General features: G+C 44.8%; 1 protein-coding gene and 1 non-coding gene across 3 annotated transcripts in view; both read right to left on the bottom strand.

Moving 5' to 3' along the window:
- The window catches only part of PDXDC1 (pyridoxal dependent decarboxylase domain containing 1), a 60,101-nt gene that overhangs the window by 9,874 nt on the left and 23,302 nt on the right, over positions 1–26,925 (bottom strand). For both annotated transcript variants that reach the window (XM_062180305.1, XM_062180304.1), the window contains exons 5-14: positions 26,113–26,259; positions 24,421–24,610; positions 19,792–19,860; positions 18,330–18,408; positions 12,064–12,148; positions 11,117–11,165; positions 10,862–10,963; positions 9,221–9,346; positions 6,142–6,192; positions 1,825–1,888 (exon numbers count right to left, since the gene is read on the bottom strand). In XM_062180305.1, the coding sequence (XP_062036289.1) occupies positions 1,825–1,888; positions 6,142–6,192; positions 9,221–9,346; positions 10,862–10,963; positions 11,117–11,165; positions 12,064–12,148; positions 18,330–18,408; positions 19,792–19,860; positions 24,421–24,610; positions 26,113–26,259 (962 nt within the window). The remainder of the gene's footprint in view (positions 1–1,824; positions 1,889–6,141; positions 6,193–9,220; positions 9,347–10,861; positions 10,964–11,116; positions 11,166–12,063; positions 12,149–18,329; positions 18,409–19,791; positions 19,861–24,420; positions 24,611–26,112; positions 26,260–26,925) is intronic.
- Positions 22,676–22,809, bottom strand: LOC133751134 (small nucleolar RNA SNORA70). Its single transcript, XR_009864768.1, has one exon. It is a non-coding gene; the product is annotated as a small nucleolar RNA SNORA70 (small nucleolar RNA).

Raw genomic sequence — 26,925 nt, 5'->3', positions numbered from 1 at the left:
CAGGGCACTGAACCCACGTCCACCTGCTGGAAGGCTTGAGCGCCACGTCTGTCTCTCGGGAACTATAGGACACTGGAATACACTCACACAAAGCTAGTCCTAGTTTTATGTTTTAAAAATGTGTCCTCATGAGGAAGAGCGAGCACTGTGCAGGGTCCGGCCGAGCCTGCAAGCTTTCTATCAGGTGGCCCCAGACCCCCCTCACTCGGCAGGTGGTCTGGTGCCCACTGAGGCCAGGCCCTGTGCCAGACACTTGGGATGGAAATCTGGGGAGGCCTCTGTCACCATGGAAGTTACATTCTAGTTAGCAAGCAGAACCTCAGGAAAATAAAATCACTGCACTCGTGTGTCACTGTCAGTGCCATGAGAGAAGGCAGGGGCTCCATACAGTATGGCAGAGGGCCCGAGACAGGCCAGACTGGGAGGCGCTCTGAGGTGGCATGCAGTGGGGACCCCAGTGGTGAGGAGGCAGTCAGGAGAGCGAGAGGAAGTGTGTCTGAAGCAGAGGGATGTGCAAGTGCCGAGGCCTTGCACGAGGAAGGAGCAGTGTCGCCGGGGCGCACACGCCAATCTAGCTGCAGCAGAGAGCTAGAGGGGCAATCAGAGAGGCAGGGCAGCACACACGGGCTGGCCGTGGCGGGCACAGCAATGAAGCGCCTGGACTGTACTCAACTCCAGCGCAGATATGGAGGGGTCCAGGTGGAGAAGAAATACCTGTGGCTGCCACTTGCAATGTTCACTCACTTTCACATGGAGAAGGTTCTGGAATGGGGTGTACAGACTGTATGGAAGTCAGACAGAGGCCAAGAGGAGACTCTGACCATCCAGGTGAAAAAGAATTGTGCCCTGGACTAGGTTGAGGACATTCTTGGACTTTTTTTTTTTTTTTTTTTTTTAAGATTTATTTGAAAGGTAGAGTTAGGAAGAACAGATAAAGATCTTCCACCTGCTTGTTTGCTCCCCAAACGGCTGCAATGGCAGGGGCTTGGCCAGGCCAAAGCCAGGAGTTTCACAGGCATCTCCCACACAGGTGCAGGCCCTTGGGCCATTCTCTGCTACTTTTCCCAGGCACATTAGCAGGGAGCTGGATCTGAAGTGAAGCAGCTGGGACTCAAATCAGCATCCATAAGCGATGTCAACATTGCAGGCAGCGGCTTTACCCACTTTGCCACAACACCAGCCTTAGGGACATTGTTTTTCTTAAGATTTTACTTATTTACTTGAGAAGCAGAGTTATACAGAGAGAGGGAGAGACAGCTGGTTCACTCCCCAAATGGCTGCAACGGTTGGAGCTGAGCTGATCCAAAGCTAGGAGCTTCTTCCAGGTCTCCCTTGTGGGTGGTACAGGATCCCAAGGACTTGAGCCATCTTCCACTGTTTTCCCACGCCATAAGCAGAGAGCTGGATCAGAAGAGGAGCAGCTGGGACATGAACCAGTGCCCATATGGGATGCTGCCACTGCATGCAGAGGCTTAGCCTACTACACCACAGCACCGGCCTAGACACATTCTTTAAAAGTAGATTCCTGGGTCCAACCTACTGAACCAAAATACCTACGGAGTAGGGCCCAAGAGTCTATCTTCAAGTGACTTTCTCAGCCATTCCTGCGCACCAGTCTAGGGATTGGCATTCAGCAACCACAGGTTTAATCACCGAGTCCTTTGGCACTTAGCACTGAAGTTCTTGTGAAAACTATGAAGTTTTTCTGAAGTAATGCCTGAAGATCTTAGCCATAAAGATATTTTGGACTATCTATTTAACTTGATTCAAAGTGGAATCACATTCAAAGCCCTAAAACAGATAAAAGACAACAAAATCACCTACCTGCACCTGACAATTCTTGCACGAATCTGAACACCACCACTGGAGAACTGAGCTCATCTTCTACCTGCAAAAGTGGAGGCCTGGTGTTACCAAGCAACGTTCAGTCGCAAAAACCACAAGGTGAAACGCTGAGTGTGCAAAAGACCGGACAGATGCTCTGTTCCATAAACACATTAGAAAGGTCAAAGGTTAATTTCAGTTGCTATGGAAATGAAAATAAAGGGTTAGGTAAAACTTTTAGATATAACTATGAGCCAGCCATTGAAGTACGCTGTGAATCACATAATGAGCACCTGACACTAAGTCGTATGGAGGCAGGAGGAAACTAACACCGTGGACACAATAAAGGTCTGACATTGCAGCTCAAAAAAGCTAAGCACAAAGGAGAGCCAGAATCAGTGCTGGAGAGCCAGTGCTCAGCAATCCGTGAGGGTTTACTGGACTTCCCAACTTACAGGGAATAAAAGAAGGAGAACGACTACTTTCCTCTCACCTTGTACAACTTTCAGAACAGGAGACAGTCCTGCTGGGATGGAGACAACCACAGTCTAGAACTCTATGTTATAAACAAATTTAGTACTTATGGTCAAGACAGGTGGCAGACACTGGAAGTTCAGTAACAGGTTTCCTAACAGATGAAGATGTGCACTGCACTAAGTTCAGGCTCTCCATACTCGAGGCCTAGCTTCACCCTGGGGCGAGGCGTGCACTGAGCCGCAGTGTCCTTAGCAGGCTCAGCGGTATTTGGCAGGGGGAGAAGATCTCCACGCATTCAACAATCGCAGCACTAGGATTCTAGTCACAAAACCCGTGTTCCAAGGCCCTGAGTGTGGTGACTCATCTGGAGAGCCACACCAGGAGACGCTGACCGGGGAAGACAGGCAGTAGCTGGGTCAACATCTGTCTCACTCACTTTTCCGAGACTGTGGGGATGTGACTCAGATGAAACAAGATTTATACTCAGATCTGCCCATTATTCACGAAGCAAGTTCCTGTGCTAAGTGCTTTCGCATTTATCATCTCCTTCACAGAAAACTACTGGTATTTTTAAAGGAACAGAGGCCTAATATTTATAGTTTGGAGTAAGATCAGTAAAAGCAAGTAGGAATAAAAAAAGTGACAAAATAGCCCATCCGTTGTTCCCTTATCCTCAGGATAGGGAAGACTGATTTGAGTGCCAAGACTTCTAAGTACCTGTATAGTTGTGATCACCTTTTCTTTCTTTGAACTCGGGGGTGTCAAAACTTGGTATACGTAAGAAATACAGAAATGTGGTCCAGGGTTAAACACACAAACTGCTGGCTATAATGAGCTAATGCTGAAGTACTGGATTACACAGAACCAACTGGGGCCAGTGCTGTGGCACAGCGGGTTAACACTCTGGCCTGAAGCGCCGGCATCCCATATGGGCGCCGGTTCTAGTCCTGGCTGCTCCTCTTCAGATCCAGCTCTCTGCTATGGCCTGGGAAAGCAGCAGAAGATGACCCAAGTCCTGGGGCCCCCGCATCCATGTGGGAGACCCAGAAGAAGCTCCTGGCTCCAGATTGGCGCGGCTCTGGCCATTGCGGCTATCTGGAGAATGAACCATCAGATGGAACACCTCTCTCTCTCTTTCTTTCTCTCTGTGTGTGTAACTCTGATTTGCAAATAAATAAATCTTTAAAAAATAAATAGAACTGGGCTGGCACCGCAGCTCACTAGGCTAATCCTCTGCCTGCAGCACTGGTACCCCGGGTTCTAGTCCTGCTTGGGGCGCCGGATTTTGTCCCGGTTGCCCCTCTTCCAGGCCAGCTCTCTGCTGTGGCAAGGGAAGGCAGTGGAGGATGGCCCAAGTGTTTGGGCCCTGCACCCGCAAGGGAGACCAGGAGGAAGCACCTGGCTCCTGGCTTCGGATTGGTGCAGTGCGCCGGCTGTGGTGGCCATTTGGGGGGTGAACCAACAGAAGGAAGACCTTTCTCTCTGTCTCTCTCTCTAACTCTGCCTGTCAAAGAAAAATAAATAAATAGAACCAATCATCAAAACCAGTTTAAGTCATTGCTGGATTCACAAAGTTCACAAAAACAGGAATCCACAGAGAGAAGGAAGCAGAGAGACGACAGCGAGCTGCGCTGCAGGGGGAGGGCACACGCACAGGGCCTGCACCCGACTCTCAGAGCTAGGCTCTTGCAGTTTAAGGAGGGACAGTGGTGATTTTGCATAAAGCCTGTCCAACGCTTTTGTGGGAAAAAACAGACAACAAACAAATACGTAGTATGGTTCAGATGGCAGGAAGTGTAAGGAGGAAGGAAAAACCCCAGCAATAGAGTGGTGGATGGCAGGGGGCTGACCAAAGGGGTCAGGAAGGGCCTTTCCCAGAGGTCATACTTGAAGTAAAATCTGAAAGGTAAGAAACCAGTCACAAGAAGAATCAAGGAGAGGGAACGTGTTTCCAGGCAACGGGAACAGCATGTACAAAGGAGACTGCTGTGAGGGTTACAGGGAATAAACCTGTGAGTACTTAGTGCTGCACATGGTACCTAGGGAGCATTTCACAAGCAGCAGCTGCCATGGTGATGGGGACAACCGACAGCCACAAGATGCCCAGTGTCTGCCACAGGAGCAGAGTTCATGCCCGTCCACGTTTGGCCTTACAAAGCTGCTCCAAAACAACTGGTGATGGGCACCACTGCATCCCTCTGGTTGGAGGAGGAGGCGCAGTACAGAGGATCTGAGGAGGAACCCGAGTGGGCTCAGCAAGGCAGGGACAGGAATGGCACCCGGGCCTAGCATGCCTGATGCGTAGCTCTGTTTGCAAACAGGAGTCCAACCAACATAACTTGGCTGGATAGCTGAGTGCATGGGCTCAGGAGGCTAAGGGAATGACTCAATGTCACAAGGCCACACCGTGGCACTGCTCAGAACAGAACCTAGGTCTCCAGACTCCTCTAACGTCAAGGTTCTCCCAGGGAGAACTCGGGTCAACTGGCTCCAAGCAGCTCAGGAGGCAATGCAGAGGGGCTCAACTACCCTAAACCAAACCAGGCTCTAAAATAAGAGATAGGGTGGGCACTGATAGCAGGTTAAACTGCCACTTGGGATGCTTGTATCCAATATTAGAAAGCAGGGTTTGACGACTTCATGCTTCAGATTCAGCCTCCTGCTGAAGGGCCAATGACAATGATGGCCCAAGTACTGCCACCCATGTGGGAGAACCAGATGGAATTCCTGGCTCCTGGTTTTAGCCAGGCCTAGCTCTGGCTGCTGTGGGCACCTGGGGAGTGAACCACAGGATGGAAGATCTCCCCTTCCTCCCCAGTCTGACTTTCAAATAAATAAAGCTTAAAAGAAATTATACTAACTAGAACTCCAAACAAACTTCACTGAGGGGCTAGTGCTGTGGTGCAGCAGGTTAAAGCCCTGGCCTGCAGCACCGGCATCCCATATGGGTGCTGGTTCAAATTCCAGCTGCTCCACTTCCAGTCCAGCTCTCTGCTATGGCCTGGGAAAGCAGCAGAAGATGGCCCAAGTTCTGAGGCCCCTGCACCCAGGTGGGAGACCCAGAAGAAGCTCCTGGCTCCTGGCTTTGGATCAGCTCAGCTCTGGCTGTTGCAGCCAGTTGGGGAGTGAACCAGCAGATGGAAGACCTCTCTCTCTGGCTCTACCTCTCTAACTCTTTCAAATAAATAAAATAAATCTTAAACACACACACACACACACACACAAAACAAAAACTTAATTCAACTTAATTGTACCCTGAAGGATTGTCCGAAAACTTTTTAAAGCAGAATTTGACCCATATATTTCCTTAAACACTACGATGAAAATAAACATGAGACAAACCAACAGGAGCTGACACTCACTCTTGGCTGTGAGCACTGCTCAACCCTTACTTCCTCGTCTGGTTATTATCCCTAGGGGGTAATCTCTGAGAGATTCATTTTAACAGAAAATCCCTTTGTACAAACGGAAAATCTGGTGTCAGAAGGTTTCAGAAAAGCAGTGCAGAGCACTCCGAGACACATGACGGTTTTTCATTTCAAGAAGATGGGTGTTATACAGCCCTCAGGCTGGTGAAGTCAGTGGTGTTTCTAAGATCTCTGTGCAAGTCCACATCTTAACAGAATGAATGGATTATATGAAAGCACTACAGGAATTTAAACATTGTGTGGGACAAATTTTTTGGCTTCAGGCTAACTGCATAATTAGGTCATAAACATTCATCCCAAAGAATGTGGTATTTCACTGGAGCTGCCATATTTCCACTGAAATTCATGTTTCAATTCTAGACAAAAAAACCATTTTGCATTGTTGAAGTTAAGTGGATGACATCTTCCATACCAAGATTCTGATGTGGTTTACTTTCTTCAAACCTTCCTGCAACCGTTGACTCTGCAAATGGCAAAAAAAAAAGTTCATGTATTACTCAATGACTCAGTGGTTTTCATGAATCTTTGCATTCTGCAAACAAAGATCTCAGGCAGACAAAGCCATCTGCAACTTGGTGATTTCTAAGTTTGACTATGAATTTTTACATTTGAACATCTGCAAATATTCCCCAATCTTTCACTTTTAGAAGTTACCATAGTGATTTAAGAAAAGCTGTTTAAGTGAGGCATGGGAATCTGTTGCATTAACCTAATTAGTCAGAGTAGAGCAGGTATTGGGTGCAGTGGTTAAGTTGCCTCTAGGGCAGCCCAAATCTCATATCAAAGTGCCTGGGTTCAAGTCCTAGCTCTGCTTCTGTTTCCTGCTAATGCACACCCCAGGAGGCAGCAGGTGACAGCTCAAGAACTTGGGTCCGTGACTCCACATGGGAGATCTGGATTGGGTTTGAGGCCATTGGCTGTGGCAGGATTTCTCACCAGTATCACCAGCAGGACCATGGGTAAGGCAATTCATCTGCCGCTTACTAGTCAGGTCCTTCAATGAGTTACTGAACGCAGAGTGCGCTTCAGTTGCCTCAGCTATAAAACGGGGATGACAGCATCTGTCTTCAGGGATGCTGTGAGGAGCTGATACACATGAAGTTATCATTCAAAATGCCAAAGCTGCGGAGACCACAAGGCTTAGTAGTTCATGCCATCATGGCTTTCCTGCACTCTATAGGGCAAGGGGAACTGAAAAACTCAATTCCTTGAGTGCCCAAACCTTCTCTAAACTGACCAAGCTACTATGGCAATGAAGATTTCCCTTTCCTAAGAACCAAATCAACATGTGAGTCAACAACGAGAGCACTGTTTTTAAAAATGTGGGGCTTGGGGCCAGCGCTGTGGTGTAGCAGGTAAAGCCACCGCCTGCAGTGCCAGCATCCCATATGGGTACAGTTCTAGTTCTGGCTGCTCCACTTCCGAACCAGCTCTCTGCTATGGTCTGGGAAAGCAGCAGAAGATGGCCCAAGTCCTTGGGCCCCTGCCCCTGAGTGGGAGACCCTGGCTTCGATTGGTACAGCTCCAGCCTTTGCAGCCATTTGGGTAGTGAACCAGCAAATCGAAGATCTCCTCTCTCTCTGCCTCTGACTCTCTAACTCTGCCTTTCAAATAAGTAAATCTTTTTTAAAAAGTGGGGCTTTTGTAAACGTAAACCTTGAAATTATTTTTAATGTAAAAAATGAACTATCCCAATAGCATCATAACCTAAGGACTACTGCTACGGCAATACAAAAACATTGTGGCATTTGGGGAGCTCGCTTGCTCGCTCTCTCTCCTCTCTAGCTCTGCCTTTCACAGTAGGCTAAAAGGCTAAACTTCAGCTTGTGACACCAACATCCCCCATGGGAATACTAGTGTGAGTCCTGGCTGCTCTGTTTCTGATTCATCTCCCTGCTGATGTACCTCAGAAAGCACTGAAGGTGCCCCAAATACTTCATATGGGAGACACTGATGAAGTCCTGGGCTCCTGGCTTTGGCCTGGACCAGCCCCAGCTGTTGCAATCATCTGGGGAGTAAAGCAGTAGATAAAAGATCTCTCTGTCTCTCCCTCTCTGTCACTCTGCCTTTCAAATATTTTTTAAAGATTTATTCGAAAATATTTTTTAAAATATTTATTTATTTATTTGAAAAGTAAAGTGACAGAGGGAGAGACACACAGAGGTCTTCCATCCACTGGTTTACTCCCCATATGGCCGCAACCACCAGGGCTGGACCAAGGCAAATCCAGGAGCTTCTTCTGGGTCTCCCACATGGGTGCAGGGGCCCAAGAATATGGACCATCCTCCACTGCTTTACCAGGCGCATTAGCAGGGAGCTGGACTGGAATGGAGCAGCCGGGACTAGATCTGGTGCCCATATGGGATGCTGATGTTGCAGGTGGCAGCTCTACCTGCTCCACCACAGCACAACAGATAAATAAACAATAACAAAACAAAAACCACTTATATGGATTTCAAAAATTCTGGCACCAAGATAAATCTACCTCAATTTCATTTTCCACGAACCTTTTCAAGTCCTATCATGTGAGATCAGGGACCACTATAAGAGCTTCAAAAGAGATGAACTCATTAAGTCCTTGTAATAATTGTAATAGTCTTCTATTACGATCTCTCTTTCACAGGTGAAAAAATGGAGATGTCTAGATATGGCATCATGCTTCTGACCTTAGGAAGGGGCTCAGCTCTCACACTGTACAAATCTGACCAATTTTTTTTTTTGCTTTATAAGTGGTATGGTCTGAATGTTTGTGCTTGCCCAAAATTCCAATGTTGAAATCAAGTCTCCAGTGTGATGGCATTAAAGAGGTGGGGCCTTTGGATATGACTGGAGCATGAAGGGAGCATGGCCACCCCTTCCACCATGTGAGGACACACGAGGCACCATCTGCAAGGGATGGCCCTTCACCAGACACCAAATCCGCTGGTGTCTTGACCTTGGACTTGCCAGCCTGTAAGTAACCAATTTCTGTTGTTTGTAAATTACCCAGTTCCAATGCACTAAGACTAAACTATAGCATAATTCCACCTTGTTCATACTTAAAACAACTCAAATTAAAAGAGAATTAGAACTGTCCCTAAAACTCTGCAATTTGGGAACCCAAGTCAGTTGGGTTAACAATATCCATGCTACTTGTAAGTAACCTTTAACCTTCATATTCTCCCACTCTGGAAAGTCAGTCGGTTATAGCAAATGTTCAATGCCCCTGATCTGCTCCTCCAAATCATCTTGTGACTTCTCTTCTCAGCCCATGTGGACAGTGGCTTTCATGTTAATCTGATTTCATCTGCACACAAATGCTGGGAGAATCCCAGAGTCTCTCCCAGAACTCTAAACAAGCAACACATACATGCAGGGCAATGAGTCTGCCTGCTAATGAGGCAGCAGATCCAGACAATGACTGGAAACAGCATACAGAATCAAGCATTTGTCTGTCTCTGCTTTGGCCAAGGAAACTTTGCGACTCATCTGAACTCCAGGTTTCTACTCACCAACTGACAGGCATGCTTGATCCTTTCCACAGTCCCATCAAGTCCCAAGTATTGCAAAGATAACCACAGAGGCAGGGCACGGAGTTTATCTGCTGGCTTATTTGATGTAAGACCGGCAACTAAAGTCTAAAAAAGCAAACATGGGTTCATTCATCAGTCATTGAACTCTCCTAATAGAATTAACTAGCCATCATTTACTGAACACCTGGTTTGTGACAGATCCTATGCTACATACTCGGCTTGCATCATTCTTTTGATCTTCCAACAACTCCATGAAGAAATACTCTAGGTAGCTTAGCTCAGAGACTTTGCTTTGCCCAAGGGTTCACAACCATGGAGTGGCAAAGCCAGAAAGAAAATGTAGATAGAAGGGCCAGTGCTGTAGCACAGCAGATGAAGGTTCCATCTGTGACACCAGCATCCCATATGGGTTCTGGTTCAAGTCCTGGTAACTCCATTTTCCACCCACCTCCCTACTAATAATTCATCTGGAAAAGTAGCAGAAGATGGCCCAAGTACTTGGGTCCCTAACACCCATGTGGGGGACTGGATAGAGTTTCTGGCTCCTGGCTCCGGCCTAGGAGGGAGGGAAGGAGGGAGGGAAGGAGGGAGGAAGGAAGGAAGGTAGGTAAGAAGGAAGGAAGGTAAGAAGGAAGGAAGGAAAGAAGGAAATAAACACAGATGAAAAGCTGGGGCTCTCAGCCACTCAGAGAGCCCCTTCCTAGGCTCTGTGTCCTCAAAGGTCTGGCCATGATCCACTGAGCAAGACTTCAGAAGCTGACTTCACAGTGCTGGCGCCGTGGCTCACTAGGCTAATCCTCCGCCTTGCGGTGCCGGCACACCGGGTTCTAGTCCCGGTCGGGGCACCGATCCTGTCCCGGTTGCCCCTCTTCCAGGCCAGCTCTCTGCTGTGGCCAGGGAGTGCAGTGGAGGATGGCCCAAGTCCTTGGGCCCTACCCCCCATGGGAGACCAGGAGAAGCACCTGGCTCCTGCCATCGGATCAGAGCGGTGCGCCGGCCGCAGCGCGCCTACCACGGCGGCCATTGGAGGGTGAACCAACGGCAAAGGAAGACCTTTCTCTCTGTTTCTCTCTCACTATCCACTCTGCCTGTCAAAAATTAAAAAATAAATAAATAAAAAAAGAAGCTGTCTTCACAGGCACCACTTAAGAGCTTACTTTGCATGTCACTATCACTCTAACCAATCGTTACTGAGAACTACAATTCTGATTTTTAAAAAACAACATCTTAACAACCTATTGGACAATGCAGTTCAGGAGCTTTAAAATACTCCCACTGAGTAATTCTACTAATAGAAACCTACTCTAGGGAAATAATTTGAAATGTAAAAAGATATTCATTATCTCATTATTTCAGTAACAAAAATTTGCAAACACCCTGAAAGTCCACAAATGGAGAATGATTAAATAAACTCTGAGAGTTAAGTGACAGAATATGACCCAGTTATAAAATGCCATAAAATTTCTTCATATGCATAGCGTGAATAAGCAGAAAAAATTTTTAATGTAGTAGAAATAGAACTGAGGACAATTTTTCACTTTTCCCTTACTTTTCTCTATTTTGTCCCTAAAGCCAGTGAGCATCAGCCCCTCCCTACCACCTCCCAGTGAGTAGGCTCACCAAGGCAGGATCATCATGTTTGTAGAGTGTTACTGCAGGAACAGCTGGCAAACCCAGCCACGGGCCAGGAGTCAGTGTCATGCTATCACATTTGGTTGCAGCCTAACAAAAAGAGAGGAGCTGTTCATTACATTATCAGAACACACGTAACCCAACACCCTTCTCCAGTCATAAAAACTATAAAAAGCCATTAGGAACTGAGTGACTTTAATTTTATTCTGAAAAACACCAATATTTAGTAAATCAACAACATACCAGCACTGATGAGGAGACATAACCTAGAGCCAATGTTGCCAGATTCACACTGGAAAAAAAAACACCAGTCTAAGAGCTGATTATTTCTTGTTGCTTACTCACTAAGTAAAAAAATAAAAGGCTGTGCTGCTGCAAGTAGACATTTAAGTCTTTCAGCTGGGTTACCAGTTTTTATAACAGCAACAGAATATGAGGTTTGTAGAAGTGTTAGGAAAACCTTGAAAATGCATTTTAATCAAAGTGTCTTTCACAGGATGTCTCTACTTATTTGGTATAGTGAGTACACTATTCTATATCTGTCACAGTAACTCTTTTAAGTTATCATTCTTTTCCCAGGAATAAAGTAGAAAATGTACCTACCATGGATGGCATGGTGGGCAGGGGCTACTTTGGCTGCCCTGTATACTGCCCCCTCCTCTCTCCATGGCAACCAAAGTCCTTCTGGGAAACCACCCCGGTTTCCAGGATCAGACCTCAAGCTTTGGTTAGAGGACACACCACCGCCTGCTCTAGAGGTGGGCAAATACCCTAAACTATCAGAGCACTCCACTTTCCTGGCCACAGTCATCAGTTCCATATGAGACTTTTGCTGAGACGTCTCACAAACTAAACACGAGGCTGGAAAGAAGGCTGGAGTTCCTATAGCTGCACCAAAATAGTAAAGTATCAGAGTCACGTGGAGGGAACCAAGCCAAATGACCGTGTCCATTCACAGGGGAAGGGGAGAAAGACAGAGAAGCATGGCTGACAACGTGCTGAAAGCTGTAGCTCACACTGGTCTTTGAGATATACGAGCCAACGGAATCCCTCTCTGCTTAAGGCAGTTTGGGGGTTTTGTTCACCGCAGTCAAGAGCCCTCAGCGCTAACTGCTGCTACCGAGCGTGAGCCTGGATGGCCACTTCTCACGATGACCGTGTTGCAGGCCTAACATGCACCGCCTACTCACCCCTCCACGTGCAGCCATATGCCGTACTGCTCACAGAGTTCTTTCAAACGTCCAATCTTGTCTGTGTGACCTACTGCTGCAGTTCCTGGGATAAAACAAACAAGGATACTGAAAGAACAAATATTTTCTGAGTCTTTACAGCATATGAGTTTTTATAGACACTATCTCCTCCCTGTGAGGGGAATATAATATGATATCCTTATTTTATGGCGATTTTCTTTGTGGACTGACTTAAAATGAACTTTTTCAAGCTGACTTATGCTCCTTCTACCCAAACAGGAGACCCAAATGAAGCTCCTGGCTCCTGGCTGGCACAGCCCTGGTCGTTGTAGCCATTTGGAGAGTGAACCAGCACATGGAAGATATCTTTGTCTCACCCTCTCTGTAACTCTGCCTTTCAAATAAATAAATAAATATATAAAAAAAGAGCATGGCCAGCACCGCGGCTCACTAGGCTAATCCTCTGCCTGCGGCACCGGCACACCGGGTTCTAGTCCCGGTTGGGCCGCCGGATTCTGTCCCGGTTGCTTCTCTTCCAGTCCAGCTCTCTGCTGTGGCCCGGGAAGGCAGTGGAGGATGGCCCAGGTCCTTGGGCCCTGCACCCTCATGGGAGACCAGGAGGAGCACCTGGCTCCTGGCTTCGGATCGGTGCGCGCGCCAGCCGTAATAGCCATTTGGGGGGGTGAACCAACGGAAGGAAGACCTTTCTCTCTGTCTGTCTAACTCTGCCTGTCAAAAAAAAAAAAAAAAAAAAAAAGCATGTATTGCTTTTCACCAACACTTTGGGTCTTTCAATCTATACTTGAATTCTATCATTTTTTTTTTTCTTTAGTTATGTTCACAAGCATTCAGAACTGTTATCTCTTTTAGTGGATTATGTCTTTCATCAAATGATGTCTATTTTATCTCACATTAATATTGCCAGAGTACTTTCATTTTCTAAGCATTTGTCCAATATACTCTTCCAACCTTTTATTTATTTGCTTAAAGAGTTGTTTATTTATTAGAAAGAGAGAGAGGTCTTCCATCTGCTGGTTCACTCCCCAGATGGCTGCAATGGCCAGTGCTGGGCCAGGCTGGAGCCAGGAGCTTCATTTGGGTCTCCCACTTGGGCCATCATCTGCTGCTTTCCCAGGACAGTAGTAGGGAGCTGGGTAGGAAGTAGAGCAGCCGGGACACTTAATGAAGTCCACATAGGATGCCAGCATCACAGGAAGTGGCTTCACCCACTACACCACAACGCCGTTCCCCTCTAACCTTTTATTTAATTGTCATTTACTGGGTGATTTTGATGTAAGTGTGATCTGTAAAAAAAATACACAGATGAATTTGGGTTCCTGCCCCACACAGGCTGTTAACGTGCATTCTGACGCCAGTTTAGACATACTGGACTCTTTAAGCTCTTCCCTTGGTAATCTGATTGCCCTCCAGAATTTCCCAGGCAGACCCTTTTCCAGACAGAACTTCAGTAAAACTAGTAAGATTTCAAATCCTTACCATGTGCCTAAACAAAATGGTTCTTTTGCCATGGTCTATACGAGGAAAATGGCTGAAAACTTTTCCCCTCACACATACATCCATCTCAAATTCATGTCAATGCCTGGGCTGTGCCATGTGACCCTTCCATGCAAATCAAAGCACAGCTGTTATGACAACATTCAGATTCCTTTTCATATTTTTTGGCACTGGCTGCGGGACCAAACCTCCCTGATATGTCTGCTCAGATGACTGCAAGGAATCACACTGGAAAATCACTGAGTCACATGCCAACTGCAGCCCACAGTCACCTGTTTGTCACATGAGTCTATTTCTAAATTTTCTATTCTCTTTGCTTATTCTCATAAGGTCTTGATTATATTTAATTTTATATCAAATTTTAAAGTCAGATAAGGTAGACTCTCAACTTTCGAAAAAAATTGGGTATTCGTAGATCTTTTTTATTTCTACCACATGTTTTAACTTTTTTAAAGATTTTATTTATTTACTTTTCAACCAGAGTTACAGACAGTAAGAGGGAGAGACAGAGAGAAAGGTCTTCCTTCCGTTGGTTCACTCCCCAAATGGTCGCAATGGCCAGAGCTGTGCCAATCTGAAGCCAGGAGCCAGGTGCTTCTTCCTGGTCTCCCATGTGGGTGCAGGGGCCCAAGGACTGGGGCCATCTTCTACTGCTTTCCCAGGCCATAGCAGAGAGCTGGATTGGAAGAGGAGCAGCCAGGACTAGAATCTGCACCCCTATGGGATGCCGGCACCACAGACGAAGGATTAACCTAGTGTGCCACAGCACCAGCCCCTACCACATGTTTTTTAAAGGTTTATTTTACTTGAAAGGCAGAGAGAGAGAGAGAGACTGATATGTCTTCCACCTGCTGGTTGGTTCACTTCCCAAATGCTCATAACCCAGCTCTTCGCCAAGAGCTTGGAATTCCAACTGAGTCTCCCAAATGGGTGGCAGAGGCCCAAGCACTTGGGCCATCATCTGCTGCCTCCTGGGGTGTATTGACAGGAAGTTGGATTGGAAGCAGAGTAGCTGGAGCTTGAACTGGTACCAGAGTACCAGTGGGACACAAGCGTCCCAAGTAGTGGCTTACCACACTGCACTACAATGACCATCTATGTGTGTATTTTAGAATCAGCTTATCAATTTCTACAAGTAACTGCAGCCTGCTGAGATTTTGATAGTGACTAAGGTGAATCAAGTGATTTACCCCTTAACTAAATATAGGTGGATTGTGTTTCTTTTTAAACATATAATAAAGTCAGTCAGGCAGGAAGTAGTGGTTTTCCTGGTAGAAATAAGGTGGTATGTAGGAGTTTTCCTTTTAATAAACAGTTTTACTGAAGTATAATTCACATGCAATAAAACTACTCTTTTAAGTGTATGTTTCAATGAATTTTCACAAATGGATGGCATATAACCACCAAATACAATCAAGATATAGCCTATTTGGGCTGGCGCTGTAGCACAGTGGGTTAAAGCCCCAGCCTGCAGCACTGGCATCCCATATGGTCTCTGGTTCGAGTCCTAGATGCTCCTCTTCTGATCCCGCTCCCTGCTAATGCACCTGGGAAAGCAGTGGAGGATGGCCCAAGTTCTTGGGCCCCTGCACCTACATGGGAGACCTGAAAGAAGCTTCTGGCTCCTGGCTTCAGATCAGCTTAGCTCCAAACATTGCGGCCACTTGGGGAGTGAACCAGCGGATGGAAGACCTCTCTCTGTCTTTACTACTCTCTGTGACACTGTCTTTCAAATAAATAAAATAAATCTTTAAAAAAAAAAAAGATATAGACTATTTCCATCCTCTCAAAAACCTCCAAAGTCCCATTGCAGTCATCTTTTCTCCACTTCTCACCCCTAGCAATCCTCCTCCATTGCTGTCACTGTAGTTGGGTTGCTTCTAAAATTTAAAATCAATTAATGCATACATGTCCTTTTTCATATCTGGCTTTCAAATTCCCCCATTTATGTGTATATCAGAAGTCTTTTCCATTTACTGCTTAGTATCCATTATATATTCCATAATTTGTTCATCCATTCACCAAGTGAAGGACATCTGCACTGTTATGAAAATTTGCTTCAGTCTTTATGTGGAGGTATGCTTTCGCTTCATAAATTCCCACAAGCAGAACCAGGGCTGAAAAGATATCCTCTGTTTGGCCTTGTCAGAGTTCCAGTTGCTCTGCATCCTCATCAGCATTTGGTTCTCTACTTTTTATTTTTAAGATTTAAAAAATTTATTTGAAATGTAGGTGACAGAGAAAGAGAGAGAGGTCTTCTATCTGTTGGTTCACTCCCCAAATGGCTGGGCTGGGCATGGCCCAAAGCCAGGAGCCAGGGACTCCATCTGGGTCTCCCACATGGGTGGCAGGGGTCTAAGTACTTAGGCCACTTTCTGCTGTTTTCTATGGAAGCAGAGCAGTCAAGACGCTAACTGGAGCTCTGATATGGGATGCCATATTGCAGGCGGCAGCTTACCTACTATGCCACAATGCCAACCCCTGGTTCTGTATTTTTTAATTCTTTCCATTCTTTTTTTTTTTTTAACATCTCTCTCTCTCTCTTTTTTTAAATTTGACAGGTAGAGTTATACACAGTGAGAGAGAGAGAGACAGAGAGAAAGGTCTTCCTTCTGTTGGTTCCCCTCCCCATTGGCCGCTACGGCTGGAGCTGCGCCGATCCGGAGCCAGGAGCCAGGTGCTTCTTCCTGGTTTCCTCTACAGGTGCAGGGGCCCAAGCATTTGGTCCATCTTCCACTGCCCTCCCAGGACACAGTATAGAGAGCTGGACTGGAAGAGGAGCAACCGGACTAGAACCTGGCGCCCAATTGGGATGCTGGCGCCACAGGCAGAGGATTAACCTAGTGCACCACGGCGCTGGCTCCAATTCTTTCCATTCTAATAGATATAATTATCTCATTGTGGTTTTAGTTTGCATTTCTCCAATGAGTAATGTTATTAAGACTCTTTGTAAATGCTTATACATTTATATATTTTCTTTGGTGACCAGTCAACCTTTTGTTCATTTTCAAAATTGCCCTATCTCCTGATTACTGGGTTTTAAGAGCCTTTTATAAATTTTGGATACAAGTGTTGTGGTGTAGTGGGTTAAGCTACTACATGCAGTGCTGGCACCCCATATGGGTGTCTTGGCTGCTCCACTCCCATGCAGCTCCCTGCTAAATGCCTGGAATGGCCTGAGCTCTTGGGCTCCTGTCATGCACATAGAAACCTGGATAGAGTTTCAGGATCCTGGGTCGGGCCTGGCCCGACCTGGCCACTGCAGCCATTTGGGGAGTGAACTGGCAGAAGGAAGATCTGTCACTCTGCTGTTCAAATAAATAAATATTAAAAAAAAAGAGAAGAAAAAGACAAATGTTTGGCAAATATTTTTCCCAATCTGTAGTCTGCTTTTCATTTTAACAGGGTTTTTTGGATCTGCAAAAGCTCATGCTTTTTGTGTTCTAAGAAAACTCTGCCTAATTCAAGGCCATAAAGATATCCTTTATATTTTCAAAGTCTATCATCTTAGTGCATTTGTTTTAGGTCTGTGAACCATTTATGACAAGTTTTTATACACAGAGTGATTGATAAGTTTTTTCCACTTGTACCCAATTGTTCGAAGAGCACTGGTGGGAAACATTATTCTTTCTCCATTGAATTACCCTGGCATTATAAAAAAGCAAGTGACCATATATGTCACATGAATCTATTTCTACATTCTTTATTCTCTGATTAGTCTCATGGAGTCTTGATTACTTAGTTTTACAGGAAGTTACAAGGTCACACGGGGTGAAAATTTCAAAGTTTACTTTTTCAAAATTATTTTGCCTACTAGATCTTTCATTTCTAGGCACACTTTACAGTTAGCTTATCAATTTCTACAAGAAATTGAAGCCTACTGAAGTTTTAGTAGGGACTAAGGTGAATCAGTAAATCAGTTTGGGGAAAACCTAACTAACAATGATCTTCCAACCAAGGCATAAGGCATGTAATTCCACATATTTGGGTCTTCTTTAATTTCTCCCAGCAACAATTGTTTATTTTCAACATATAGATTTTTTTTTTTTTTTTTTTAAGATTTACTTATTTAGGGGCTGGCACTGTGGTGCAGCGGGCTAAAGCCCTAGCCTGTGGTGCCGGCATCCCATGTGGGCGCCAGTTCGCTCCTCTTCCGATCTAGCTCTCTGCTGTGGCCTGGGAAAGCAGTATAAGATGGCCCTAGTCCTTGGGCCCCTGTACCCACATGGGAGACCTGTAAGAGGCTCCTGGCTCCTGGCTTCAGATCGGCTCAGCTCTGGCTGTTGCGGTCATATGGGGAGTGAACCAGCAGAATGGAAGACCTCTCTCTCTCTCTCTGGCTCTACTTCTCTCTGTAACTCCTCTGTCTTTCAAAATAATAAATAAAATAATTCTTAAAAAAAAAAAAAAGATTTACTTATTTATTTGAAAGGCAGGATTCCAGAGAGACAGAGGCAGAGAGAATTAGAGATATCTTTCATGCACTGGTTTACTCCCCAGTTGGCCACAACAGCTGAGGCTGGGGCAGGCCAAAGCCAGGAGTCAGGAGCTTCCTATTCACAAAATAACTCCCCTAACAAATCAATAATTAAAGAAATCTTATGAACCAACGTTAATACTTCAGTTCTCACCACAATGTGGACTATCTTAAACATATGACACATAAACATTTCTAAAGTCTTGATATTGTTTAGGCTAAGTACTCGAACTCCCTCATATTCCAATGAAAGATTCAGGTTCATAACACCTACCAGCATTTGCAACAAGCACCAGGGGCAGTCTTCCTCGTTCCACATCATCTTTAATCAGTTTCTCCAGGAAGGCAACATCCTGGAACCAAGAAACAAACCATAAAAACATGAGGCAACCAACATAAAGTTATATAATGAAAAATTATGACTTTCAAAGGAAGCATATTGATTTTCAAAATTAGTCACTCAAATAAATTCTTGACAATTTTTCTATTATTTCTAATCACAGGTGTGAAAATCAAAGTCTTCCTTTAAGACTGGAAAAAAATCAGTTAAACATTTACACTTAAAGGAAATGTTCTCTCAACCCCTTTGAAACAGCCAAGAAAGTATCTCTATTATTAATGTATCTGAAATTGAAAGTGAAACTACCTTTAAAACAGAAATTCAGAACCCTAAAATCTGTCCCTTTTCCTTCTGGCTTTACTAAGAAGAGGTTTAGCACCTGTATTGGTAAAAATAAGCAGAACTCAATCCCAAGCTTACAATGAGGAACCTTATTTTCACAATCTGCCCATGCAAAAATCCGGGCAACAGTGATAATTTAAGTAAGAGTTTTAAAAGCAGGCATTTAGTCCAGCTGCGGAAACACCTGTGTCCCACACTGGACTGCCCAGGTGCAACTCCCAACTCCAGTCTCCAGCTTCCTGCAGATGTAGACACTAACAGGTAGTGGAGATGGTGCAAGTAATTAGGGGAGTTCTTGCCACCCACATGGGAGACTTAGTGAGCCTGGCTCCTGGCTTCAGTCCTAGGCCAGGACCAGTTGTTGCAGGCATTAAGGGAGTGAACCAGTAGCTGAGCAGTCTCTCTCAAAAGAAATATGAAAAAAAATTTTGCTTTAGAAGAAATTGCTAGTGCTTAATTGGGTTTAGCATGTTCCTACTTAAAACAAGTGATACACATAATGATTAGAAGGTTCCTTAAGGCCGGCACCGTGGCTTAACAGGCTAATCCTCCGCCTTGCGGCGCCGGCACACCGGGTTCTAGTCCCGGTTGGGGCACCGGATTCTATCCCGGTTGCCCCTCTTCCAGGCCAGCTCTCTGCTATGGCCCGGGAAGGCAGTGGAGGATGGCCCAAGTGCTTGGGCCCTGCACCCGCATGGGAGACCAGGAGAAGCACCTGGATCCTGGCTTCGGATCAGCGAGATGCGCCAGCCGCAGCAGCCATTGGAAGGTGAACCAACGGCAAAAAGGAAGACCTTTCTCTCTGTCTCTCTCTCTCACTGTCCACTCTGCCTGTCAAAAAAAAAAAAAAAAAAAAAAGGTTCCTTAAGAGCCAGGTATTCCTGATCTACCTGCCTACCCTCAGGGACATGAAACACTGAAATATGTATTATACAATAGAAAGACTAGAGCAATAAGTAAATATGCCACTATCTGTAAGCCAGCTAAAGTTGAAAGGAAGATGCAGCTTCAAACACAATTCCATATTATTTTACAAACTAAAAGGAGAACTCACCATCTGATGCTGGGATCCAAACATCGTGTTACAGGGCACACGGCACAGGCAGGGGAAGGGCAAGCCGAGCTGCAAGAAGAAACACACAACTTGACATCAAAGATCTCCACCCCCACTCACATATGACTGTGAAAGACTCTAGGACAAACCACAGCGATTCTTAAAAAAAAAACTACCCTGAGGAAATCTTAACATTATAGATGTTTATTTAGAAAGTCAAGCTGAAAACAAAAATAGCATGGGAGGATACAATGCAAACTGCTCTGAATGAGACAAGTATCTATCTTTGGTATATTCATTTTCTAAAGAGAAAACCAGCTGAGCCCTGAGCATTCCGGAGGGGTGGGGGTGGTATAATTTGGTATTTTTCCTCCAAGCATTACTGGTAACATCAACTAAAGGTATTCGAAGAACAGTATGTTTTTAATGTGTCCACCCACCCCTAAGAGGTAATAAATATGGAAAAGCAGAAGTGTGTTTTGTGAAAGAAGTGAGTGTTATAGATGGACTGTTACTGCCAAATTAATTTTATATTCTTCATTTTTAGCTTTCAATGTGTGAAGGGTTTGTAGTTTTAGGAATTATAAACAGTTGTAGTATATTTTTCTATATGAGGGGACCTCCAAAGTTTGTAAAAGCGGAATTAAACGATTAAAACAAATTATTTCTCAATACAAGCTCCATGAAGTTCAAGACATTTTTGTAAAGAATATCAGCCATGTGATCCATCCTTAAAGAACTGAGGGACCTAGGAATTTAACCATGACATTAACTGCAAAAAACTGGGTGCCCATTAAAGATATTTTAAAACTAGGAAACAAAAAGAAGTCAGAAGGAGCCAAATTAGGACTGTAACATGGATGCCTATAGACCTCCTGTTGCAACTTGCAAAACTGTTTGCTACAGGAATGAACAGGAACAGTGCCAAGGTGGAGAAGCTGTCCCAGGTGTCTTCTGGCATTTGGCTAACTTTCTCCTAACACTCAATTGTCATCATTCTTTGGCTCTCCAGAAAGTCAATAAGCATAATGCCTTGGACATCCCCAAAAACTACTGCTACGATCTATGCTCTTGACCGGCTGGTCTGCTTTTCTTTGACAGGACCACTGCGAATGCTTTGACTGTACTGGGAAACCCATGTTCCATCATCTCCTGTTACAGTTCTTAAGTGCTTCAGCATCTTGATCCTGCTTTTTAAACATTTCTATTGAAAGCTTTGCTCTTGTTTGCAGCTGGTATGGATGCAACAATTTTGACATCTATCGAGCAGAAAGTTTGCTTAATTTTGGTTTCCCTGTCAGAACTGCAAGAGCTGAACCAACTGTCTACGGTACTGCTGTTGTTTCTGCTGTTAGTAGTTGGTCCTCTTCATTAAGGGCACAAAGGTGATTAATTTTCTCCTTGCAAATTGATTCAGATGGTCTGCTGTTGCAGGTTTCATCTTCAACACTGTTTTCATACCCTCTTAAAATGAGTTAAACATTTGATTGCTGACTTCTTTTGGGTACAGATCCCACAAACTTTTCATAAAGCATCAGTGATTTCACCATTCTTCCACACAAGTTTCACAATAAATCTGATGTCTGTTTTTGCTTCAATTTTAGGAGAATTTATATTGCCCAGATAGGTACTCTTTTTTGTAAAATTTCTTAAATCAAGTTTTATTTACTTGAGAGGCAGAGGCAGAGACAGATTTTTCCACCTGCCGGTTCACTCCACAAATGCCTGCAACAGCCACGGCCTGAACTCAGTTCAGGTGGCAGAGACCTAAGCACCTGAGCCATCACCTGGAGCCTCCCAGGGAGTGCATCACCAGGAAGCTGGAACCTAGAGTGAGGCAGGACTCCAATCTAGATACTCTCATATCGGATGCAGGTGTCCTGAGTGGAGCTGACCACTGTACCAGACATCTGAAGGGCTATTTTTAAACTGGTATCTTTCTTAGTGCCTCAAACTTGATCTTGCTCAGAAATGTCATAATAAACTAGTGGCTTTACTTCAGTGCAAAGAATTTTGAAATTTGGGGCTGGCACTGTGGTGCAGGTTAATTCTCCGCCTGCGGCGTCAGCTTCCCATATGGACGCCGGTTCGAGTCCCAGCTGCTCCTCTTCTGATCCAACTCTCTACTATGGCCTGGGAAATCAGTAGAAGATGGCTCAGGTGTTTGGGCCCCTGCACCCATGTGGGAAACCCAGAAGAAGCTCCTGGCTCCTGGCTTCAGATTGGCCCCGCTCCAGCCATTACGGCCATTTGGGGCGTGAACCAGCAAATGGAAGAGCTTTCTCTCTGTTTCTCCCTCTCACTGTCTGTAACTCTACCTCTCAAATCAATAATAAAATCCTTAAAAAATATTTTGAAATTAATGCAGTTTTTCAGAGTATGTATTTTCCACGACCTTTTTGAAGATCTCTCGTATAACTAAGATTTGGTAGTGCTCAAAAACCAAAACTTTAATGAGCACTTTATTCACACATTTCCTCTTTCACAGCGATCAGGATGTATTACTGATCATGATTCAGGAGTGCAGAACAGTGAAGCCCTCATGAGTGGAGGGCCCAGCTCTTGTCTCAGGGACCACAACTGGGGATACATCTGACCCCACAACCGTCTGGGAAAAGCCGCTTCTCAGCCACCGTGTCTTCAAATTTATCCACATTAAACTTGGTAAAGCCCCCCTTCTTTCAGATGTGGAGGCCAGGGAACTTGAACTTGCCCTGCACAGGGCCTCCACCATATGCTCCTTGTTTTGCAGCTTGGTGGGAATGGACATGATGACTTGGCCAATGTGACTGTGCCTTCAGGCTTTCCAAAAGTGCCTGCATCCCTGGCTGCAGCCTAGATTAGGAACAGCATGAGACCAGAGGCATGAATGTCCACTGTGAAGGGCTGTCTCCAAGGTCCATTAGGGCAACCCATACACACAACAGGTTGTATACACTACGAGGAGGCCACGGCTTGTAGCCACTACATACCAGGCCCCCATGAAGAAAGGGAGCTGGTCAGCTTAATTAGCTGCAGGTAAAGAATTCTTTAAATTATAAAACACTCAAACAGCACAAATCATAAAAAAAAAAAAAAAAAAAACCCCACCCAGAAATAAGTAGAATGCCCACCTGTCCAATAAGCCACCAATACACTACTATTAACAGTTTAATATATAACCTTTCAGACACTTGTTAAGTATAAATATATTTATTACTATAGATGTATTTTTCTAGGTATAAAAACATGTATATATAGGGCCGGTGCTGTGGCATAGTGGGTAAAGCCACGGCCTGCAGTGCTGGCATCCCATATGGGCGCCAGTTCGAGTCCTGGCTGCTCCATTTCCAATCCAGCTCTCTGCTATGGCCTAGGAAAGCAGTGGAAGATGGCCCAGGTCCTTGGGCCCCTGCACCCATGTGAGAGACCCTGAAGAGGATCCTGGCTCCTGGCTACTGGCTTCAGATCGGCCCAGCTTTGGCCATTACTCCCATTTGGGGAGTGAACCAGTGGATGAGGGATATTACTCTATATAGGACAAGTTTTATGCACAAAAATATCCATAACAGCACTAAATAAAGAGCATTACCTAAAAATGGTTATGAAAAGAAAAAAAAATTGGAAACACTAATTATCCAAGAGGGAAATAGTTACTACACAGGTACTTGAAAAAATGTTATGGAGACATGAAAAATAAACTTTACTTCAAAGACCTGTTAAAACATGATATACTCCTGGGACCGGCGCCGTGGTGCACTAGGTTAATCCTCTGCCTGTGGCCCCGGCATCCCATATGGGTGCTGGTTCTAGTCCTGGTTGCTCCTCTTCCTGTCCAGCTCTCTGCTGAGGCCCCGGAAGGCAGTGGAGGATGGCCCAAGTGCTTGGGCCCTGCACCTGCATGGGAGACCAGGAAGAAGCACCTGGCTCCTGGCTTCAGATCGGCGCAGCGTGCAGCAGCCATTTGGGGAGTGAACCAACGAAAGGAAGACCTTTCTCTCTGTCTCTCTCTCTCTGTAACTCTACCTGTCAAATAAATAAATAAATAAAATCTTTAAAAAAAATTATATACTCCTGTTATAATAGTAAGTGGAAAAAGCCAGACAAAATTATGTAAACACACACACACATACACACCTCTGATTAAAGTGTGGAAAGAAAGTGAAATGTTGACTGTGGTTGCATTTAGGCAATTAAAAACTGGGGCAGACATTTGGCATGGTGGTTGTTGCTGCTTGGGAAATCTGCATCTCATAGCACCACAAATCACAGTGCCTGGTTTGAGTCCCAACTATTTGGCCTCTGATCCAGCATCCTGGTAATGTGCACCCAGGGAGACAGCAGATGATGGCTCAAGTAATGATGGCTCAAGTACTTGAGTTCTTGGCTCCTGGCTTCAGCATGGCCCAATCCTGCCTGTTGCAGGTATTTGGGGAGTAAACCAGCAGATGGAAAAATCTCTATCTCCTCTTCAAATAAAAAAGGAAATTAAAAAAAATTTTAATTTGCATACATCTATTATACATTCTTTAGTTCTAAGTTTATTTATATAGAGAAATAGATGAAATAGAGAAAGCAGTCTACATGCTTTAAAAGCCTCAGAACAAAATAACACAGTTTCTTTAAAATATCTACACTGTGCCACATTACCTGGTTACAAAGGTATTGGCCCAGGCCAGGTCTGGCAGCAGCGCTAAGATATATAACAGGTTTCTTGTTATACAGCACATTGAATCCATCCACCACAAAGTCCTCATATCGAGAATGAATGGCCAGCCTACAGATCTTTGCAAGGCCTTCTCTTTCTTCCTCATGGAAATAAGCACAGCCATTCTCATACCTGTTAGAGACAATCACAGGTTAACATGCTCTTCTACCTGGCTAACCAGGGTTCTATACAGAAGCACTTCCTTTCTGCAGCTACAGGTGAGTGTTTACAGGACCGTGAAACACCTCATCTAGATGGCTGCCCACTCTCACAGCCAGGAGCTATGAAGGAGCATGGCAATGGCACTGCATCCACACCCAACTCCACAAAGAATAGAAACTCTGAGAGCAAGCAGAGGATGGGGGTCCTCCAGAGAGAAGAAGCCTGAAAATCTCGGCTCTGGTTACTCCATGCACAGGCCAGCACTGGATAAGGCAAACCTAGTTCTTGGAGTTTCAGCGCTACAACACTCAAAGTAAATAATCTGTCAAAAACACTAGCCAGGCTAATTTTACTCTTATCATAATTTACTTGGGGGTTTTTCATTCTTCACAATCTACTAGAGAAGGAGGAAGAATTTCAGTTATAGGCATTAGATTTTTATCAGAAAAGAAAACTTATCCTTTGTAATAACATTAGGCAGACAAGTTCTCTCACTAGGCCAGGCTATTTCCCAACATCTACAAATGAAGGTCTCAATTTGAATGTTTCAGTGTTAGGCAAACAATCCTTCTCCATGAAAATTACAGCATAAACACAATACCACAGGTCTTGTTCCTCCTGCTGAATCCTTAATCTGTTATAATTCCTTAATAATGTCAAGACTATCAGAGCATACAGAAAATTTCAATTTCATAACACACATTCATCTTCCCTACAAGTTTCTTTTCTACAAAAGCACAAACTAATACTATCATTAGTTTTTAGAAATAATAGGGGTCGGTGTGTAGTGCAGCAGGTTAAGCCATAGCCTGCAGTGACAGCATCCCATATGGGTGCTGGTTCATGTCCCAGCTGCTCCACTTCTGATCCAGCTCCTTACTAAACCACCTGGGAAAGCAGCGGAAGATGCCCCAAGTTCCTGGGCCCCAGCCACCAACATGGGAGACCTGGAAGAAGCTCCTGGCTCCTGACTTCGGCCTGGCTCATCCCTGGCAATTGTGGCCATTTGGGGAGTGAACTAGCAGATGGAAGATCTCTCCCTGTCTCCTCCCACCCCCCAGCTCTGTAACTCTGCCTTTCAAATAAATAAATCCTAAAAAAAAACACCCAAAAACTAAAACCACACCTCCCCCAAAAAACTATGATAAAATGCATTTGATTCAGATTATTATTTTTTATTCTATTAGCATGTGCCAATTAGGACCCCCGGGAGCTGCTCACAGTACCAAATGTACATGCTCTTAAACCCTTAGTTCCTTACATATTAACCCATTATACCCACAAAAATCCCATGAAATAGGAATTAGTGCCATCCCCACTTAAAAGATGATGAAACTGAGGCACAGAGTGGCCAAGGAAGCAACCCTTCTAAGAAGAGGCAAATCTGAATCCAGATATATCTCCCAAATAGGATCCCTCACATTCTATAACTAACGTGTCTGTGGGAAACTGAAGTCTCGCAAGGTTGTTACCTGAAGATTCTGCATAGCCACAAGGTAGTGTCTGAAAGTATTCTTGTTGTGAGTTTTCTCAGCTTTTCTTTGTCCAGAGTTGAGATATAAGCTCCCAGACTGTGCCCCAACAAAGCCATGTGCCCCTGTTCTCCAATATCCTGGACTCTGTTAATCAAAAATTCATTAGATTAAAAAAAGTATTAGAGTTGAAGCATGAAAAAGAAAACAGAACTAAGAATAGCAGTCCACAGAAATTTCTGTTACACTCAAAATCAATTGACTGGCTCAGAAGGCAGAAATTCAGATAAATTTAGAAAATTCAATGCATATAAGGTATTGACAGCTTGGGGAGAAAAAATTTTAAAAATTCAAGACCCACAAAATAGACTTTCTTTTTACTGAAAAATCTATACTGTTCTTGAATAATCTCCTCTTAAAATAATTTTAAAATTAGATACCAACTTTAAGAGCCATAGAAAATAGAGGCATTATAAAATTAGCAGAAACCAATTTTTAAAGAATTAGTAAAAATCAATTTTTTTGACAGAGTTAGACAGTGAGAGACAGACAGACAGAGAAAGATCTTCCTTCCATTGGTTCACCACCCAAACAGCTGCTACGGCCAGAGTTACACTGATCCGAAGCCAGGAGCTTCTTCCTGGTCTCCCACACGAGTGCAGGGGCCCAAGGACCTGGGCCATCCTCCACTGCCCTCCCGGGCCAGAGCAGAGAGCTACACTGGAAGAGGAGCAACTGGGACTAGAACCCTGCGCTCATACGGGATGCCGGCGCCACAGGCGGAGGATTAACCAAGTGAGCCATGGCACCGGC

This window comes from Lepus europaeus, chromosome 21, assembly GCF_033115175.1.
Source record: "Lepus europaeus isolate LE1 chromosome 21, mLepTim1.pri, whole genome shotgun sequence".
In the NCBI taxonomy this organism is placed as follows: domain Eukaryota; kingdom Metazoa; phylum Chordata; class Mammalia; order Lagomorpha; family Leporidae; genus Lepus; species Lepus europaeus.
The sequence above is the reverse complement of the archived record's forward strand: the minus strand, read 5'-3'. Positions and strand labels throughout refer to the sequence as shown.